This window comes from Oryza sativa, chromosome 8, assembly GCF_034140825.1.
Source record: "Oryza sativa Japonica Group chromosome 8, ASM3414082v1".
In the NCBI taxonomy this organism is placed as follows: Eukaryota; Viridiplantae; Streptophyta; class Magnoliopsida; order Poales; family Poaceae; genus Oryza; species Oryza sativa.
Window position 1 is genome coordinate 16,420,508 of NC_089042.1, and position 20,023 is coordinate 16,440,530.

At 46.5% G+C, this 20,023-nt stretch overlaps 1 protein-coding gene and 1 long non-coding RNA gene across 3 annotated transcripts; both read right to left on the reverse strand.

Annotated features, from left to right (window-relative positions):
- Positions 1 to 1,140: 1,140 nt before the first annotated feature.
- Positions 1,141 to 3,296, reverse strand: LOC107281986 (uncharacterized). Of its 2 annotated transcripts, none has more exons than XR_001548125.3 (3): positions 2,858 to 3,296; positions 2,625 to 2,760; positions 1,141 to 1,415 (listed from the first exon to the last, which is right to left on the reverse strand). It is a non-coding gene; the product is annotated as an uncharacterized lncRNA (long non-coding RNA). The 2 variants fall into 2 exon arrangements; XR_001548126.3 differs by having other exon boundaries at positions 2,625 to 2,754; positions 2,858 to 3,291.
- A 12,577-nt stretch (positions 3,297 to 15,873) lies between these two features.
- On the reverse strand, positions 15,874 to 18,370 carry LOC4345359 (UPF0481 protein At3g47200). The gene is made up of 2 exons (XM_015792926.3): positions 18,155 to 18,370; positions 15,874 to 18,045 (listed from the first exon to the last, which is right to left on the reverse strand). The coding sequence occupies exons 1-2, from the start codon at positions 18,201 to 18,203 to the stop codon at positions 16,586 to 16,588; spliced, it is 1,509 nt and encodes a 502-aa protein (XP_015648412.1). The 5' UTR covers positions 18,204 to 18,370; the 3' UTR covers positions 15,874 to 16,585.
- Between the last annotated feature and the right edge of the window lie 1,653 nt (positions 18,371 to 20,023).

Below are 20,023 nucleotides of genomic sequence, written 5' to 3' on the forward strand. Positions count from 1 at the left end.
CTACTCTTCCTCCTCCTATCACTACACCAGACAAGGCTACCTGTGACGGGCTCAAACTGTCACCTCTGACGGATTTGGCCCTGGTCAGAGATAAGTGGTCACTGATGACTCTCCTCACCTTTGATGGGTGAAGGTCCGTCAGTGGTGATTAACACCTATGACGGACCATATATAAAACCCGTCACAGGTGACTATTATCTCAAACGACATATTAGTTTGTGACCCGTCAGTGATGTCTTTAACCCAACAAAAAAAAATTGAAAGACATAGCGTGCAACCCGTCACTGGTGTGAAAAACCTAGCCAAAAAAAATGACGCACGCTGCCATGGTGGTGCTCGTTGTCACAGTTGCTTTGCTCACACAAGAAATTCAAACCGATAGATCTCATATAGCACACATTCATAGAAGTCATATAGCACACATTCACACAAAGGGGATGGCAAGAATTTCTCAATCCACATACAACAATATAATATCAATGCAAACCGAGAGGATGGCGGCCATGGCGAGGGACGATCGGGAGGTGGAGGCGGCAGTGCCCTCTGGTGGGAGGCGCATCCGGCTGCCGGAGCGAAGGGGAAGCAGAGCCGGCGTCCGACGGTTGGGAGGCGGCCGCGTTCGGCGGCCCGGGACGTGAATCCACGTCCCCCGACCTTGTGGAGGCGGGATCCGGTGGGGGAGGCGGGGGAGGCGTCCGGCAGTCAGTGTGGGAGGCGCTGGCGGCCGGATCCGGCTTCCCAGAGGCCAGATCCGGTGTCCGACGGTGAGGAGCGGCCGCTTCCGGCGGCTGGGATGCGGATCCACGCCCCCCGACCTCGTGGAGGCCGGATCCGGTGGGGTAGGTGGGGGAGGAGTCCAGCAGTCGATGGGGGAGGCGCTGGCGACCGGGACGCGGATCCACGTCCCCTGACCTCGTGGAGGCCGGATCCGATGGGGGAGGCGGGGGAGGAGTCCGGCAGTCGATGGGGGGAGGCGTTGGTGGCCAGATCCGGTGTCCGATGGCTGGGGGCCGGCGAGGCGTGGGAGGTGGAGGTGGCCGGCGGTCGAGAGGCACTGAGACGTGGGAGGTCGAGAGGAAGTGTAACGCCCCAGGTAGACACGTACATGGAGTGCCACACTAAAATACACTCAAAACCACTAACTCCCAAAATTATTAGAAATTTCGGCAAAGTCTCCCCTATAAATGTGGACATCCACGACAAACAGTTATAAATTGAACTAATAATAATATTATTCCCACAGAGTGATCCATCCATATAACCCATGGAAAGAAACTAAAAGATTATTACAAGACCGAACCATGATATAGTTTAAGTATCATTATGGACCTAGGCAATATAGTTTGATAGTGTGCAGATAAATGTGTAGATAAGAGTGCTACTTCCCGCCCATGCATGTCAGTCTCACTGCGTACCTAAAACCAAATAAAACACAATAGTGAGTATAGAAATACTCAGCCAGAACAATATGGAACTAGAAAACATATATACATATCATTGGCAATAAAGCATAAACAGAAGACTTTCTTTCTTTGATAGGAAACACATTTTCAAACACAAAGTCAAAGAAGATAGTAGTTTCCATCCCGGGCAGACATGAATTGAAATAGTAGTTCCCATCCCAGGCAGGCATGAATTGAAATAGTAGTTTCCATCCCGGACAATAGTGAATACATCCTAGCATTTGCCGGCAAAGCCGAGTAAGCGTGATCAGCGCTTACCCATAGGAACTTGAATAAAGAACCAAATTGCACTCCCATGACTACGCATGGTACTTGAATAATTGAAACCGGAATCAAAGAACCAAATTGAAACCATATTGCACATCCATAGCAAGCAGGGAACATGAATTATTTAAGCAGAACCAGAATCCAGAATATTAAAACAAGAATAACATCGTACACATAAGATCAACTTGAAATCTAAATGGCGTGAACAATAATATGAACATAAGCAGTTAATTATCACGTAGAAATATATCAGAAACAAATAGATAGAGTAAACAATCCATGAATAACTCAATTTGTTCGTCATGCAACCCGACGTAACACTCTCCACACCGGATCTCTCCACACATGCGGAGTAAAACTACGCACAAACCACTATATTCAACTAACGGTAGTTACAAGGGGTATTTACTAAAATCGACACATATAACATATAAACTTTTTACCGATTGTATTAAACAACCTATAGCAGTTCTATTACTGTTTTATGCGTAACTAGCAAACCGTCTAACAGAATCTAGCAATTAATACAACCTCGGACATCTAGGCAAAATTGTCTACAGCTTTCATGTTAAGCACAACATCAGATTATGCCTCTGAAAATCCCAGATTAAGGAAAACGAATTGTTGTCCTGATTTCCGGACCCGGTCAGCAGTACTGTTTCTATTGTTTCTCCTAAACCGTTTATCGGAATCGAGCGAAACCAGCGGCGTTAGAAAGATATCGGCGATGACTACAAACTTTATATAGAACAACTAATCTGAATCCTGATAGTTTAATACCAGATTTGAAAAATACTATTATCAGCCTCTAATCAGCAAATATGAAAACACTCAACCGGCAATTTAATCTATTCCCACGTGAAAATTGTATTTCTATGGACCAAGAGGAGTTACCCTTGCAGAGGAGAAAAATCAAATTTGAGGTCAATTTGTGAAAACCCAAAAAATCCCCGACTTTTGCCTCTCTTCCCTTTTTTTTCCCTTCTTTTCTCCTCCTGCTTTCCCTGCTTCCTGAAACTTCTCTCTGTTCCTTCAAGAAGCACAGCAGCAGACCAGCATCAGCAGCAGCAGCGAGGAATATCATATCGATGGCAGCAGCAGCAGCAAGGATTGGCGGCAGCACTCACCAAGAAGGAGCCGAGCAGGAGTGGCGTTGGACGGCGATGGGTGAATCTGCTGCGACGGCGCAACGACGGCAGCGGCAACAAGGGCACACGAGGCGGCGGCTAGGGTTAGCTGCTAGCGTTGCCCTTTTTTTTAATTTTCTTTTTTTTCTATTGGTTAAATAGAGAGGCTACTAAATATCGAACGGCTCACATTAATTCAATCCCCGGGACTTTGTTCGGACTCCGATTACTATAAACTTATTTTGCACTACTCGGCGACCTCTACACATCCACGGTTCCTGATCACCTATTCAAGCAACGGTTTAAAAGTTAAACTTTTACGCATTTGTTCTAATATTTCTCGAAATACACTAATTTGAAACTCTGGGTATTACATGAAGAAGAGAGAGGTAGAGGTGGGAGGTCGGGAGGAAGTGAGAGAGAGAGTTGAGGAAGAGGAGAGAGTGGTGGGGAGGAGGAAGAAAGAAGAGAAGAGGAGATAAGGCCGAGAGGTGGGTGGGTGGTGGGCCCCTTAGGTAGGTGGTAGGGGTTTCTTTTTTTTTTTTTAAGTCACCAGTGACATGTATAAAAATCCAACACGTTTGAGGTGAGGTATCTCACCTGTGACGGGTTACAAACTTAAAACCCGTCACAGGTAAGAGGTCATCAGTGACGGGTCTATATGTAGACACGTTAAAGATGTTGTGTGTCGGGTCCTTATATAGATCCGTCACAGATGAGTGCTTACGTTTGACGGGTTATTTTCTTGAGCCCTATCTATGATATGGTTTATTGTAACCCGTCACATATGAGGTTATCTCTGACAAAACACTTTGGTCCGTCACTGATAGGCCGTCACAAATGGGCCGATATGGCGTAGTGCTGTATATTCTGGTGTTGTGGCCATTGGTCTCGTATGAATCCATGCCCACCGCGACGAGCTTGTTGCCGTAGCTCGCAGCCGGATACAACGCAACTTGTTGTCGTCGCTGGGTCAGCTCTCCGCTGCACCAAGCCGCTACAGGACCCGCCATCTCCGAGACCTTTCCGCCGCTGCGACGAGCTCGCTGCCGCCGCTGGGAGTAGTGATCTCGTGTATCGCTACAGGAGAGAGGGACGCGTACAGGGCAGAGCGACGAGCGCCGCCAAATCCTAGCCCCTTGGCTCCATCGTCGTCGCATCCATGCCCCCTCGCGTGAGTGGTCATCAGCCGCTTGCCCGTTTGCCTGGACTTGTCTGGATCTGCGCGCCCGATCTGCCGGAAACTGCCGCTGGAGAGAGAAGCGCTAGCTGAGTCCCGGAGCAACGCTCGACGCCAGCGAGAGGGACGCCGAGCTCCGCCACCAGGGAGAGCTCCTGCTTGCCGAGAGTGAGAGAGAGAGAGCGTGTTCATGCTGTTCTACCCAGGAAGACAGGGAAGGTTGAAGATGAGGGCATTTACGACAAATGTATGTAAAATATGTATATCGATGGCATCATTAACCGAATTGTAATGACAAATTTTAAAACAGGCAAATTTATAATGGCATGACTCTAATTAACTCAAAAATAATTGATATGATATTGCTTATAACATTAAGTAAGTGTGGAGAATGATAAGGTATATAGGATATTACGAAAAATGATGGAAGAATATATTTAAATATTATGTTAATTATGCGGGATAATGATTTAACATTATTGTATTTTTAAGTTCTAAAATTTAATAAATTATAGATAATATAGTATGCTTACATGAGATTTAAGATGTAATCATGCTTGTGACATTTTGCAAACTGAGTTTCTTTTTGAATTATACATTACAGCGCAGATACTCACAACACACGCACACTCATCCCTATGAACACATGCACGTAAACCCAACCCCTATTAGCATCTTCGAAGACTGGCCGGCAAATCCTGGAGATTGACGAAGTCACCACAGGCGCCTCGCTATCGATGGGTACGTCGCCTACCACTGAAAGGACAAAGTCGTTAAATCCTGAGGAATTCGCTCCCATAGGAAGTCAAACCCCCAAGATTTAATTAAGGTGCTACTGAGGCTCTGGTAACCACTAAGTTATACCCTTTCGCTTGCACATTGAGTTTTAGGATTTAGTGGGGTATTAATATGATAATGTGCATATATATTTTATTGAAATAGTGGTGTGGAACCCTTCTGTTGTTTCTCGTAAAAATAACAAGCATATATAAAAGACTTCACGAGAACCATTTCCTCCGATATGTTTAAAGAGTAAATTACATTGGTAGTACACAAACTTATTAGATGGGTGTAACTTAGTATATAAACTTATAAAATGCTTGTTTCTATACACGAACTTGTCTAGTTCGTGTGGACAAGGATCAAAATAGTCTGGCAATGTTAATTTTACGAAACTGATATTGATTAGGATGTGACGTGCATACGTGTAGTGAGTGTATATAAGACATGCAATATTCATAAATGTGGTCTCTACTTTATCCTTCATCATGGAAGTGATGAATTTCATATATTTCTAACCCTTATATCATTTGCTGGATTTTTTTATTTTTTTCCATCACTATATCCATTCTATTTTTATTGAAGATGTGTATATCTAATAGCAAACCTTCTCATATGTATATTTACATAGTATCCTAATGAGCCCCTAAATTAATAAGATTAGCCATGTTGTGTCCTTTTTGCATTCCTCCGCACACACCAGATAAGTTCATGCACCAAAACGAGCATTTTATAAGTTTGTGCACTGGATTACACCCATCTGACAATTTCGTGTACCAGCGATGCAATTTAATCATGTTTAAAATAGCTAGTACTCCGTTTTCTGCAGGTGTGCGCTGCTGCGGCTTTACAGAAGAGTGAAGGCAGGCAATTATAGTTGTGTAGAAATGCACCATAAACAAGAAAAGTCATTGTTGCTAGCCGATAATCGGATTAGTAATCACCACTAGTTATTGAATTAAGAATGACGAGCTCGTTGACTCAACTCATTAGAAACGTGATGGATTTGGCGACTCATAAATTAATTTACTCTGCAGTACAAGTGTACAACTGGCTTTATTAAATATTTTACAAGTGTCAGATACACGGAGAAGAAACATGTATTCATATGCAGTACAAGAGTAAATCATGCACGATCTCGAAATCCTGATCGAGCCAAAAGTATCTGCCACTAGTATAATTGTTAGGACAATTAACCCACCTCACAAATCACCCAACACAAGCTCTGAATTCATGGTTTTTTTCACACATGAGCATGCCTACATACCAAACCATTTCAGATCATCAGCCTGACAGCATTTCAGCAGCAGGCCCAAAACATCCCCAAGAAAATCACCTGGCGGCTGCACCCAGAAAATCACCTGGCGGAATTTTGCAGAACCCTGGATGAGATCTGATCATCGGTAAAGTATCATCCGACACCGACGACTTTCCACCTCTTGCCACGCCACAACACATGGGCTCTCGAGAGTTTTGAATAGTTTTCCGATTTCTAGTTACCTGGTTTCACGTAACTAAGAACGGAGTAAACTGGCTGGATCACCGTGCAAAAGAAAATCTTTTCTGAAAAAAAAAAGAGAAAAAAAGAGGGAAAGGTATGGTTATGAAATAATAATAATAATAATAATAATAAAGTTATGCTCTATCAAGTATGAGTACGATATTGAAAAAAAAATGTAGCCATGCCCTGTAATCAATAAAAGAAGGATTTTGGGAGAAGAAAGTAAGCACAAAGGAGAAGCATTTTATTTATTTTCTTCATGTATCATTTCCACCATATATCCCGCACACACTTCGCACGATCTTGATCTTGAGTATATTTAGTTATCTGCTTTAGTCTAGGTTTTTGACTTACTAATAAATGTGAATGCAAGTATGCCATGTTTGATCCCTACCGAGCTCCACATATCAAATCTTAAAGTAGGAATCAAAAAGACAAAACTGGTGAGAAATTCATGTTGATACACTTAGAGAGACTGAGTGAATCATTTGAGGAACTTAGATTTCTTTTGCAAAATCATTTGAAAACTTCCGGAATAAAAGTTGAATAAAGATTGGGTGATTGGTGCTCTAATTGCTATTTTGTCTTTCAACCGCCCAAGGGCAAGGAGAAGGAGTGTCTCATGGAAATCAGGGGTAAGGGTAAGCCACCGTGCCAAAGATTATTTAATCTAAGAGGGAGTACATATACCTTGTACCTGTACCTTTAAGATATACAGCATAGTAGCAACTCCTGATCAACAACCAAGTTTTTGTTTCCTTTCGTCCTTCACTAGGGACGAGCAAATGTTCAAGCTTGGGGGGTTTTGTTGACGGTCGTTAATGATTAGTTATGACCATCAATATTACCAAAATAGAGGAGAACTAGTTATGCTTGCAATGCGTATACATGTTAGAATAATAATATTCCACTACTATTTAGTTCACTAACCTTTTGCAGAGAATAATCATAAAATAGAGGAGAATTGACATCAAATCAGATGATAAATCAATCGGACGATGTTGAGAACAAGACTTATGTATGAATGGGCCAAGAACTCAAAATTAACACGATGAATTGGCCCAAAATTCACAAGTCTACGAAAAAGAGCAACGGAGGAGGCCACCTGCCGATTTTGGGCCAGGTTGGGCCAGCCCATGGTACGGTCGAACCATTGGGTTCGGCCGAACCCCCCGCAACGTCGTTTGATCCAGGTTTCTCCTGGACGGCTGAGATGGCTCCCCAATGACGGTTGGTGGGTATTACCGACCTTTCCAACCGTCACAACCGTCATTCTCAAGCTATAAAAGGAGCTCTCATCCTCTCTTCACTCACACACCTCAAGTAAGAGCTCTCTCATATTCTCTCAAGTTAGTTTAGTGTTATCTAACTAGTAGAATAGGAATAGAGTAGAAATTGGGAGTCCGGAAGCCTTCGAAAGAGTTCGGGTATGGCTCTAGTAGCTCTCCTTTCCTCTTTTGTAAGCTTTATACTTTATTTAGAATACTCTTCTTTATACATTTATGGTATTGAAATACTTTCCGAGTATATTAATGCCTACTTTACATTATGCTCATGTTATACTGAATATACTGCTAGCTTATCTGGGAAATTCTTTGGTGCGGGTATAATATTTGCATATGCAATTACTCTATGTCATGATGATGATATTAGAGTAGTATCTGGTAGTTTAGGCGTGGTGTCTAGATTACGGGATATCATTATTTGGGGTTATATGTTGCGGATGAGAGGTGGGCCGCTGATGGTGACAGCTCGGTACGGGTATTCCTCCGCGCGTGTATATAGTCCTAAGTTAATTTCCTGGGGAGGGTACTCCTCCGTATTTAGCCCCGGTTGTATGATCATGACAGGCTATCGTAAGGAACTCGGCAGTCAGGGGTGGCTTCTCGAAGAACCAGGAGGGCAACGGATAGAGGGTATTAGCTAGTATATCAGATGACTAGAATGTATGTATACTATGTATACTAGAAATATAGGAATAGATTCTCTTTCTCTTTTCTTTCCACTTAGCTTAGATATTTTATTATGAGAATGAGTAGCTTACTTCTTGTGTGTCACTCTACCCTTGGGATTATCTTATCCCCTGCTTAGACTATGATTATTACAAGTAACATATAAACTATTAGTCAAGTTCTCTATACCATGATCTTCCCACGGGATTAAATAAATACGATACCCTTGGAATACTCTCGAGTGAAATGCTACAATGGTATATCCGTTTGCTTGTAGATGAACTCTGTAACCATAATATACCAGGAGTATTTCTGCGCCATTGCTGGGAATTATATTTCTAGTAATGTCGTTAATAAATACCAACAGCGGGTCGCTAGCGACAGCAGGTGGAGGCGAGGAAGGAGTCGGGCCGGTGTGAGGTGAGGATAGCGACGACGCGGTGGCTAGGCGTTCGGCAGTAGCGGCTATGGTGGTGGTGACCATGACTGCGGTCACCGGAGGCATGACGTTCTCGAACGGCTAGCCGAGGGCATGGCAGACGGCTGCATCTAGCCGGCGCGGCATCGTTTGGAGGAGGGGTCGGAGACCGGCTTGGCGCAGAGAGGTGCAGCCAATGGCAGCGGAGGCCGGCTCGGCGCGAGAGGCGTGAGCGGCGGAGATGGAGGCCAGCTTGACGCGAGAGGCACGGCCGATGGAGGGAGGCCAGATTGGCGTGAGAGGCACGTCCAGTGGAGAAGGCCGGCTTAGCGCGAGAGGCGCGGTTGGCGGTGGAGGAGGCAACCTCGGTGCGAAGAGGACCTGCCGATGGGTGTGGCGCGGTCTTCAGCACACGAAGGCTGGCCGGCGGGGGCGCCGGTGCAGGGGTCCCACATGTCGGCAGAGCTTGAGTGGTGGAGGAGCATCGGTGCGTCAGCTGTAGATTCGCAGTGGTGAGCGGCGGGCGTTGTCGTGCTGTCTCATCCCTCAAGGGTGGTTGCCGGGCGAAAGCCTAGTCTTGGCTCCTTTGAGCCCTGACGGACGGCGGCGGTGGTTTTTCCATCGCTTCTCTTCTTGGAGACATCGTTTTGGCATACCCTAGGTGGAGATCTCGTATGTGTTCCTTTGTTGGTCTAGCGGCGGTCGGTCACACTTAGCGGCGGCCGGTCCGGTGCTAGCCTTCTTCCGGACTTGTGTGTTGGCATTGTCGGTGTGTGGGTTATGGTATAAATATAACCCTCCAGGGTTGTAAACTTGTAATTTTTTCATGCTCTATCAATAGAACTTCGCACCGTCTCGTGCGAGTCGTTAAAAAAAAAATTGCAGAGACGACATGTTATACTGCAAGATGGATCAAATTGTGTGATGTGTAATAATGCAGTGATAGAGGATATTAGTCGTCTGTTCTTTTCCTGTCCCTTTGCAAGACAATGCTGGCAATATCTGCGATTACATTGGGATGAATATCTGGAATTCTTAAATATGACACAATCAACAAGTTTATAATTTGTCCATCCATTCTTTGGTGATGAGGTAATTGGAAAAGCCTTCTAGAATCTATGGACCCGAAGGAACGATACGCTTTCAACATTTTTTTTTTGCGAGGACACATTCAACATTTTAACTTTGGAAGAAAAGGTTCGAGGAAGATTTTATTCTCTCTCTCTCTCTATATATATATATATAGTGGCGCGTGTGGGATGACGGACGAAGAAATACCGGAATCCTTACGTATTTTTTTATTAGGTATAGATATAGATATAGACGAAAGGATGTAGACAAACCATCGTGAGTTGTGACAATCCTAGATAAAATCTCTTGGGATTTTAATTAGGAAAAAGTACGAATTACCCCCGAACTATCGCGGTCGTCCGAATTACCCCCTGAACAACAAAATCGGACATTCTTCACCTCCAACTATACAAACCAGACGAATTACCCCCCTCGACCCAATCAGCGGTGGTTTTGGTCTACGTGGCGTACGCGTGCTAGTCCAGTCAGCATTCTATTTATTAACAAAAATATGGGACCCACCTGTCATACTCCTCCCACTCTTCCTCTCTCCTCTCCCTCACTCTTCCTCTCTCTCTTCTCTCACTCTTTGTCTCACTCAACCTCTCTCTCACGCGCATGGCGAGCAGGGCGGAGAGGCGGCGGCGGCGGTGAGCGCGATGGCGAGGCGAGCGCGAGTCAGGGCGGAGGGGCAGCGGCTGCGGCGAGGCGAGCGCAAGCGCGAGGCAGGGCGGAGGGGCGGCGGCGGCGGCGGTGAGCGCGGCGGCGAGTGAGGAAGGACGGAGGGACAACGGCGGCGGTGACGCGAGCACGATGGCGAAGGAGGCGAGGCGGCGGCGAGGCAGGGCGGCGGCGGTGAGGCGAGCGCGGCGGCGGAGGAGGCGAGGCAACGGCGAGGCAGGGCGGCGGCGGCGGCGAGCGCGGCGGCGAGTGAGGAAGGGCGGAGGGACGGCGGCGGCGGTGAAGCGAGCGCAGCGGCGGCGGCGAGCGCGGCGGTGAGTGAGGCAGGGCGGAGGGATGGCGGCGGCGGCGAAGCGAGCGTGGCAGCGGAGGAGGCGAGGCGGCGGCGAGGCAGGGCGGAGGAGCGTCGGCAGCGAGGCAGGGCGGAAGGGCGGTAGTGGCGGCGAAGCGAGCGCAACGGCGGAGGTCCACGCCGGCGACGGGATGAGGACGACGACGGATAGGGATGACCAGCTTGCTCGTCCAGACGCCCACCGTCACGATGCACTTAGCGCCGTGGAACTCCTCGCCGCCGCTCGTCTTCGCGAAGACTCTGGCCTCCCCATCCTTCTTGACGACCTTCGCTCTGTAACACCCTGAAAATTCGACCGACAAAATCAAAACTCTAAAGATACGGATTTTCAAAAACTTTTTAAACTAATTGTATCATGCCGATCTTATTCGTCTATTCTATCTGGATTTGATTTCGAAGATTATTAATCGTGAGTAAAGAATAGTTAATTAGGAATAAACCTTAAAAACAAATTGGTAAAATAAATACAAAATAAAGATTAGGTGGGATAGAAATAAATAAAATATTATCGCGACCATATTTGGATCAATTAAATTTAAATACGATGGAATAAGAATTAACCCTAAATAAAACTCAAATAAATTACATAAAAATAAAATATGAGTAATATTAATCTAGGGTGAATTCATTAGTTAAGATAACACAAATATTGAGTAAAATGCATATGTGCAAAATTAAGAATTGTGGAATCAAATTTATACGGAAATTACACAAAAATCGGGATAAATAGAAAATGGCACTATTCATTGCACCTAAGGTGTTCGATTTCGGTCCCTAGCCCTGGACCCTTCTCTGCCTCGCGCCTTGAGCCGCCGCGCGCCCGTCCCCTCGCGCCTGCGCCCCGCCGCGCGGCCGTCGCCATCGCCGTCGCCTATCGCGTCGCCGCTGCCGCGCTGCTGCGCCTCGTGCCGCGCGCGCCCTCCTCGCGCCCCGCGCCGCCGCGCCGCGCGCCCGTCCTGTCCCGCTGCCGCGCCGCGCGCCGTCACCGTCGGCCGTCTCGTCCGTCACCGTCGCGCCTTGTGCCCCGCGCCGCTGCCGTCTGCCGCACCACGCGCCGCGCGCCGGCGCCTGTCCCGTCGCCGCTCATCCCTCGCCGTCGCACCTCGCGCCCCGCGCGCCGCCGCCCGTCGCGTCCCCCCCCCAGCCCCCCGCCGCCGTCGCGTCTCCCCCTCCCCTTATCTCTTTCCCTTTCCCTATATAAGCCCCACTATTCCCCCTCTTCTCCTTCGTCTCCACCCCCTCTCCTCTACCCACTCCTCCACGCCGCCGCGCCGCCGTCTCCACGCCGCCACGCCGTCGCTTAAAGCCGCCGCGCCGCCGCCACGAAGCCGCCACGCCGCGCCTTGCGCCAACACCGCCACCGTCGCTGTCGCCGCCGTTGCCGTCGCCGCCGCCGGTAAGCCGCCGCCCACCCCCCCCCCCCCTCGCGTCCATCGTCGTCGCCGCCCGGGAGAGCAAGAAGCCAAGAGAGAGAGAGGGAGAAAGGAACCGGGAGAAAGAGAGAAGAGAGGAAAAAAAAAGAAAGAGAGGAGAAGAAAAAGGGAGAGAGAAAGAAAAAGAAAGAGAGGAGAGGAAAAAGCGAGAGAGAGAAAAGAAAACGAAAGGAAAAGAGAGGGAGAAAGGAAAGAGAAAAAGGAAAAATTTAAGAGATTTAGAATATTTAAAAATATTAGAATTTGATTATAGGATTAATGAGAAATATCGTTAGATGAACTCCTACTATTTAAATACCTAAAGTACTAGGATTTGATTATAGAATTAATTATTTACGAATTAAACAATTAGATGAATCTTTATAGATTGTTATAGATTATTTTTAGTAATATCTATAGGAGATCAATTCGCGGTAATAATTTAGATATAATTAAGTAAAAATAGGAATTATCATAAATTATTATAGATTATTTTGGGTAATCCCTATAAGTAATCAATTAATGGTAGAAATTCGGATTTAATTACTAGGGATTATAGCCGTGTAATATATTTAATCATTTAGTCATAGACTAAATTAAATCATATAATGTTTCTAGGATTTCGTCAGATATTTAGCTCGTGCTAGAAATCTCTAACCTATTATATGGATATAATGCTCGGGTAGATTAAATTAAAAACTTATGACAATAAAACATTTATACCCGCAAAATAGTTTGAATCAAAATTGGGTTTGCCTTAGTTCGCGAATAATAAAGTTAAAATAAAGGAATCGACTTTCGCATTCGACTTTCATTTGGATTTATTTGGATTTTGTTTGAATTCTAATCGAATTCAAATTGTTCTTTCGCACATAATTATAGAGACCGACGGAGCCGCGGATCCGGGTGAAGGCCAAGACCCACAAGACCTTGAGCAAGGCAAGTCATCACTGTTCCTTGAACATGTTGATCCCGATTACGAAATTGTTTTGTTTACAAATAAAATTGCATGCAATGATAAACATCCTACTTGTGATTATGCCATGCCTTGATTATTGTTTATCCTTAAAATCCTTGTAACCATGATTACGTATGAGTCCCTAGTCAATTATGACAATTGCTTAGAAATGCTATTCTAGAATCATGCATACTCATATTTATCAAGTGCTATATGCTTGGGCAATTATCTTTGGGAAGGTAATTGAGATACGACATGTGGAGACATGAGCGCCACATTGCCATGATGTTGATGACATGATTTGTGAAAAGAGAAATAAAATTAAACAACTGTTTTCGACTGGGGCGGACGGAGGATTTGGGTGGTATCCGGAAAAGGCTAGCACCGTCCCCGGTCAATTAAGGACCGAGCCATGAAGTTAAGCATGAAACGACCCCCGTACAACCGCACTTCTCGTATGGGTATAGACCTAGCGGAATAGATAGCTGAGCGGAGGCAGTATCCATGCATAGTGGTTTCTTGATGTGTGAGGTATGGGCTCTACGGTGGGGCAGCCATTGGTAGAACCGCGAGGCGGGTGGCTACAGTGGTGTCGCCATCAGTAGGACTACCATGTGAGAATTTAAACATAATTACAACTTAATGCATGTGTGAGTCTTTCCTTCCCGGGTGCGCCAGAACTCCTCTCACTGCTAGAAACCGTGTACGCCTAGAGTGCATGAGGATATAAAGTTCATGGAGTGGGTACTGCCAATGCGAGGTTATCGAAAAGCTTTGCCGTGACGCGTCTCATGTGTTGGGATGAGGCTCATATGTTGGGCAGTCGCGGAGTGCGGGTAAAGTGTACATCCACTGCAGTGTGAGTAAACCAAATCTATTCGAATAGCCATGCTCGCGGTTAATAAGCACCGGGACATGTATTACACTTGGCTAGACTCTAAATTCTTTAATTTGAGTGGGATGGAATATTGCATGATATTTTTATGCTGATGGAGCCACTTCCTGAGAGGCGGGAATGTGGACGTCCTCAGAAAACCATAACGACTCAATGGCGGGAAGCTATCCTTGGGATCACAATGGATGGTGGACAGAACCGTCATTGTTTAATATGAACACTGGTATTAAAAACTTGATCAGTCTATACTAGGTCTTAGGCTTGTGAAAAGAATTACAAAACTTGCTTTGCGCAAAAGAACCATAGCCATCCTTTGAATTCCTCTGTCATGTGCATCATTGCTGTGATGGCTTGCTGAGTACGGTTGGTACTCACCCTTGCAAATATAAAATTAACCAGAAGCGGGAGATGAAGCCTCGGAGGATCCCTATGCCTATTACCAAGAGGGAGATGAAGACGATGGTGCTCAGTAGGTCTTAGTATGGTCGTTGCCTGTGGCAATGGCATGCCGCTGCCTGAATTCCGCTGCCTTATCTATTTCTGCTTTTGGATGTATTCCGGACCGCTCGGTCCGATGATTTAAGACTATGCCTACGGGCTTATGATGTAATAATTCGTATTAGATATTCGTGTATGTGCACTTGGTATTTCAGCTATGAATTCGTGTGTACCAGACTACTTGATCTAGGGAAATGGTACTGTTTACACGATTGATTCCTGTTATAAAAACGGGGGTCGACACGCGCCGCCTCGCCTCCTCCTCCTCCGCCGCCGCCCCTCCGCCCTGCCTCGCCCTCGCGCTCGCCTTGCCGCCGCCGCCGTCGCCGCCGCCCTAACTCGCGCTCGCCTCGCCGTCGCACTCGCCGCCGCCACCGCCCCTCCGCTATGCCTCGCCGCCGTTGCCCCTCCGCCCTGCTCGCCGTGCGCGTGAGAGAAGAGAGAGAGAGGAAGAGTAGTGAGAGAGAGAGAAGAGAGAGAGGGGGGAAGAGTGGGAGGAGTATGACAGGTCGGTCCCACATTTTTTTTAATAAATAGAATGCTGACTGGACTGCCACATGTACGCCACGTAGACTAAAACCACCGCGGATTGGGTCGAGGGGGGTAATTCGCCCGGTTTGTAAAGTTGGGGGTGAAGAATGTCCGGTTTTATGGTTCAGGGGAGTAATTCAGACGACCGCCATAGTTCGGGGGGTAATTTGTACTTTTTCCTTTTAATTATATAAAATTATCATTAGCATGCTAATACTAATAATATATCTTAATGATCGTATATATTTGTTATTCACATGTGGACCTTTCTAGCTTCATGCTATTTTTTTCTTCTCACCAAAAATAGAAAGTTGGTGTGAGTAGTTGACATGTGGACCCTCTGACCCCATATATAATTTATTTTTCTTTCTAAAAGTTAAGAGTTGGTAACTACTCCTTTTGTAAGGAGTATAGATTTAAATAGTGTGTTTCCCATAAAAATAACAAGCACATATAAAAGAATTTACGAGAACCATTTCCTGCAATCTGTTCAAATAAAATAGCTACTCCGTAAGATAAAAAAAGAAAAAAAAAAACAGCTACTCCGTTTTGCGCAGGAGTGCACTGCTGCGGGCCTGCGGCTCTGCAGAAGAGCGAAGGAAGGCAATCATACTTGTGCAGACATGGACCATAAAACAAGAAAAATCATCGTTGCACGCCGATAATCGGATTAGTCTGGTAATCTCCACTAGTTATATACAGTATTGAACTAACAATGACGAGCTCGTTGACTCAACTCATAAGTTAGAAACGTGATGAATTTGGTGACTCGTGAACTAATTTACTCTGCAGTACAAGTGTACAACTGGCTTTATTAAATATTTTACAATATTAGACACGGAGAAAAATGTACTATTCAACATTCATATGTAGTACACCGACCATGACTGCCTGTCTCTTTTATAAATAGAAAATGAAGCATAAACTAGAAGACCCGATCCATCCAAAACTGGTTTATATAGAAACAGAAGTATCTTCGACTAGCACAATTTGGAGGATAATAAAGCCACCTCACAATTCACCCAACACAAGCTCTGACTTCATGGATATTGTCACACATGACATGAGCATGCCCACGTTCCGAACCATTTCAGATCATCAGCCTGTCAGCATTTCAGCAGCAGGCCCAAAACATCCCCAAGAAAATCACCTTGGCGGCTGCACCCAGGAAAGCTCAATTTTTATCGCTGACCAGTGACCACTGCTCTCTTCTAATATGATCCACCACAGTTAATCTTCAGAATCAATTTCTCCCATCAGATGCTTCCATATCCATATTTTTCGATATATGCTGCACCTCCGGACATTCTTCCAACATCACCGATGACACTGGCGGATTGAGGAATTTTGCAGAACCCTGGACGAAATCCGATCATCGGTACGGTATCATCCGACACCGACGACTTGGCGTTTCCACCTCTTGCCATGCCACGGCGAGCCAAGTGCTGGACATTGAGTCGTGCACTGCCTATTGAGAGTTTAGAATAGTTTCCCGATTTCTAGTTCCCGGGTTTTACGTAACTAAGAACGGAGTAAACTGCCTGGATCACGGTGCAGACGAGCCCAATGGTGGCCGCCACGAGGCCGGCGGTGAGCCACGGGTTGAGAAAGTACTTCTGCCTCAGCGACGCCATCCACCGCCGCGGCCTACTCCGGAACCGCCGGTCGAGCACCTGGCACACCGGCCTCAGGTAGTTCTGGTCGGCCTCGTCGAAGTCGAACACGGCGCCCTTGCACAGGTTCGCGAAGAGGCCCGCGACCTCGCCGTCGTTGCCCAGGCCGTGCACGATCACGCCGCGCCGCGACAGCAGCTCCACGTCCCTCGCCGTGCACGCCAGCTGCGACATGAACACGCAGTACGCCGTCACGTGGCTCCCCGCCGCCGACGGGTTGCTCTGCTCCAGCGCCATCAGGTTCCGGAGCAGCCGCCACGTCTCGCCGTCGATGCTCAGCCGGGGCACCTGCAGCGCGCCGCCGCGCCGGCTCACCTTCACGTCGAGGATGCTGCGCGCGCCGCCGCCGCTGCTGAGCGGGCGGCGCTTGAACGTCACGCCGGCGTAGTGGTACTCCGTCGCCGTGCGCCACCGGCCCACGGACCTTCCGCCGCGACTGACCTTGCCGGAAGCGAGCACGGTAGGCGTGAAGTGCATGTGCAGCAGGTGGAGAAGGTTCGCCGGCTCCGGCCGCAGCGCCGGCGGCGCCACTATCGTCGGCGTCGCGACCGAGTACTCCGTCCAACTCAACAGGTCGTGCGCGTACCTCGCGATGGCGTCCAACACCGGAGTTTCGCCGTCGAGGAACGTCAGCTGGTGGACCTTGTCGACGACGAAGAACGGGATCTGGTTCTCGGCAAGGTAGAGCACGTCGCGGACCACCGCGACGGCCATCTGCTGGTCGTCTGCGGCCGCTCTCCTCTCCTCGGTCGGCACGACGCGGTGCCCCGCGTGCACGACGCCGTTAGCCACGGCCACCTCCTCCGCCGCCGCCGCCGCCGGCTGCGGCGGCGCCGCGGTGCGCGGCGTGAGCACGTCGCCGAAGCGGACGAGGATGTAGCAGGCGTCGAGCAGCAGCATGCGCACGAACTCCCTGCTTGGGATGTCGAACGAATGGACGTAGCACCTCCTCACGCTGTGCTCGAGGTGCGCCAGCTCGGAGAGGTAGTCCTCGAGCGTCATCGGCGCGGTGGAGCTCGCCGCCGCCGCCGAGAGGACGTCGCCGAGGTACTTCACCTTGATGGCCTCTCCGGCGAGGTCGGCGGCGCGGTGGTACGGCCCGATGGAGACGTACTGCGGCACGTACTCGTGCGGGTCGTGGATGCGGGTGGACTCACCAACCTTGTCGACGATGATGCACGGCGGAGGCGCGGCGCCGCCGACGACCCGCGCCGTCGACGACTTGAAGCTGGAGAGTTCGACCCTCAGTTCTTTCGCCAATGAAGGGATGTCAATCACACAGCTATCTGCAATCGATTAGCACAAAAAAGTCCTACTCAATTAGCACAAATAAACCATCAAATTATGCTCAATTTCAAATTTCTGAGCTGATCTAAGAAAGGATCTTGTTGGCACCTGTTTTCATCTCCAACTCTGCAACGCAACGAGTAGGATCGCCCCCCATCGTTTCTTCCTCCTCTGCGGCTCAGTCCAGCAGGAAGCAGAGGAGCAGCTGCCCTGTCACTAACAACTCCATTAGTGGCCAAGCGAGCATAAAATTCTCCAGAGGCGTTTTTATCCAATTGGCCGTAAGATCACATCGACGAGGAGATTAGATTAATCCACGCTTACGAGTGGAGGAGTATCTGTATCAGTTTATTATACAAAGATTGGTTGAGTGGGACCCTGATGAGAAAAGATGCTTAGGGGTTACAAGTCAAGTCAATCACCAAGACAAAATAGCAACAATAATTTGGACTCTGCCTTTTGACGGCTGGGGACCAGAAGAAAAGTACGGAGAGTATATTGACCTTACTGTAGCGAGCTTGCTAGGTCGAGAAAATTCAACTCGTGGTGTGCGCATGCGCTGATGCGCATGACGCATTGACGCCAATTGTTTGCAGTCTGATCCTCGTCCAAATCTTATTTTACAGTTGGATTTCTGTAACAAAATTATTTTCTCATAACAAAATTTTTATAATGCTGTTCAATTTTCTTAGAGCAACCTCAAGCAATTATTTTCTCGACGTTCTCTTAGAATTATTTGCTCGAGGTTACAGAGAATTATTTTCAAAAATTGACGTTCTCTGAGAAAATGAGAAAATTGAACGGTTACAGAGAAAATTTTGTTAGTATGATTCAATTTTTTACCATTAAGAACCGTATATATAGCATATTTTGTTAGTACGAAATTTTGTATAACAATTGGTACGAGATAAAAATAAGATTTGGACGAGGATTATAAAAATGATTCTGTTATGAGAAAATTGAACGGCATTATAATTCTCTGTAACCTCGAGCAAATAATTGAACGGTTAAAGAGGTTACAGAGAATGAGCAAATAATTTGGGTGAATAGGCAAAGTGGTCCTACAAGTTTCATCTGAGACACAGTTTAGTCCTTGATGTTTCAATCTATCCATATTAGTTCTTTAAGTTTTCATTTTAGTTCAAACTTATCCTTGAACCAACAACTCTCTTCATAAATGACACTTATACCCCTCATCATTCACATATATAAAAGAAAATTGCATGCTTGAATTTTTTTATAGATAATACATAGTATATTATGTAAAACGAAAATAAATTATGTACTAGAAAGTGTATACGATAGCAATTGCTTAAGTTTCATGTGCACATGTTGAAATAATGGGAAGTACATCTGTAATGTTGTTTATTCATGTTGACTTTCCCTTTTCTAGTATATAGTTGTATACAAATTAAGGGCAAAAAGGACATTTTTTAATAGAAATATTGACTAAAAATAGCCATATGGCATATTAAGTAGGCCCAAGGATGATTTCAAGCCAAAACAAATATTTGGAGGAGCTATGTGGACAAAATGAAACGTGAAGGACCAAATTGAGCCTTCGGTGAAACTTGAGGGACTAAATTAGCTATTCACCCAAATAATTTTGAAAATAATTATGAGAAAATGAGAAAATGAGCAAATGAGCAAATAATTTTGAAAATAATTCTCTGTAACGGTTACAGAGGTTATTTTCTCGAGCATTATAATTGACGTTCTCTGAGAAAATGAGGATTATAAAAAATTTTGAAAATAATTCTCTGTAACCGTTCAATTTTCTCGACGTTGCTCGAGGTCCGCAGAATCTTAGTTTGTTCTGATTTTGTCGCAAATAATGCTTTGGGTAATTTGTGTCCATGACTATTCGTAGAGAGCAAATAACTGCCAAAATGATGAAAAGGTTGCCTAGAGATTGGTGCTTTTGAGTTTTTAAAGATAGTTTAGATTCACATCTTTGAACGAAAAATGATGGTTAAG

Coding starts and splice junctions, on each gene's coding strand:
- LOC4345359 (XM_015792926.3), bottom strand. CDS start 18,203: ATGGGGGGCGATCCTACTCGTTGCGTTGCAGAGTTGGAGATGAAAACA. Junction 18,046..18,154: donor AGAGTTGGAGATGAAAACAG/GTGCCAACAAGA, acceptor AATCGATTGCAG/ATAGCTGTGTGATTGACATC.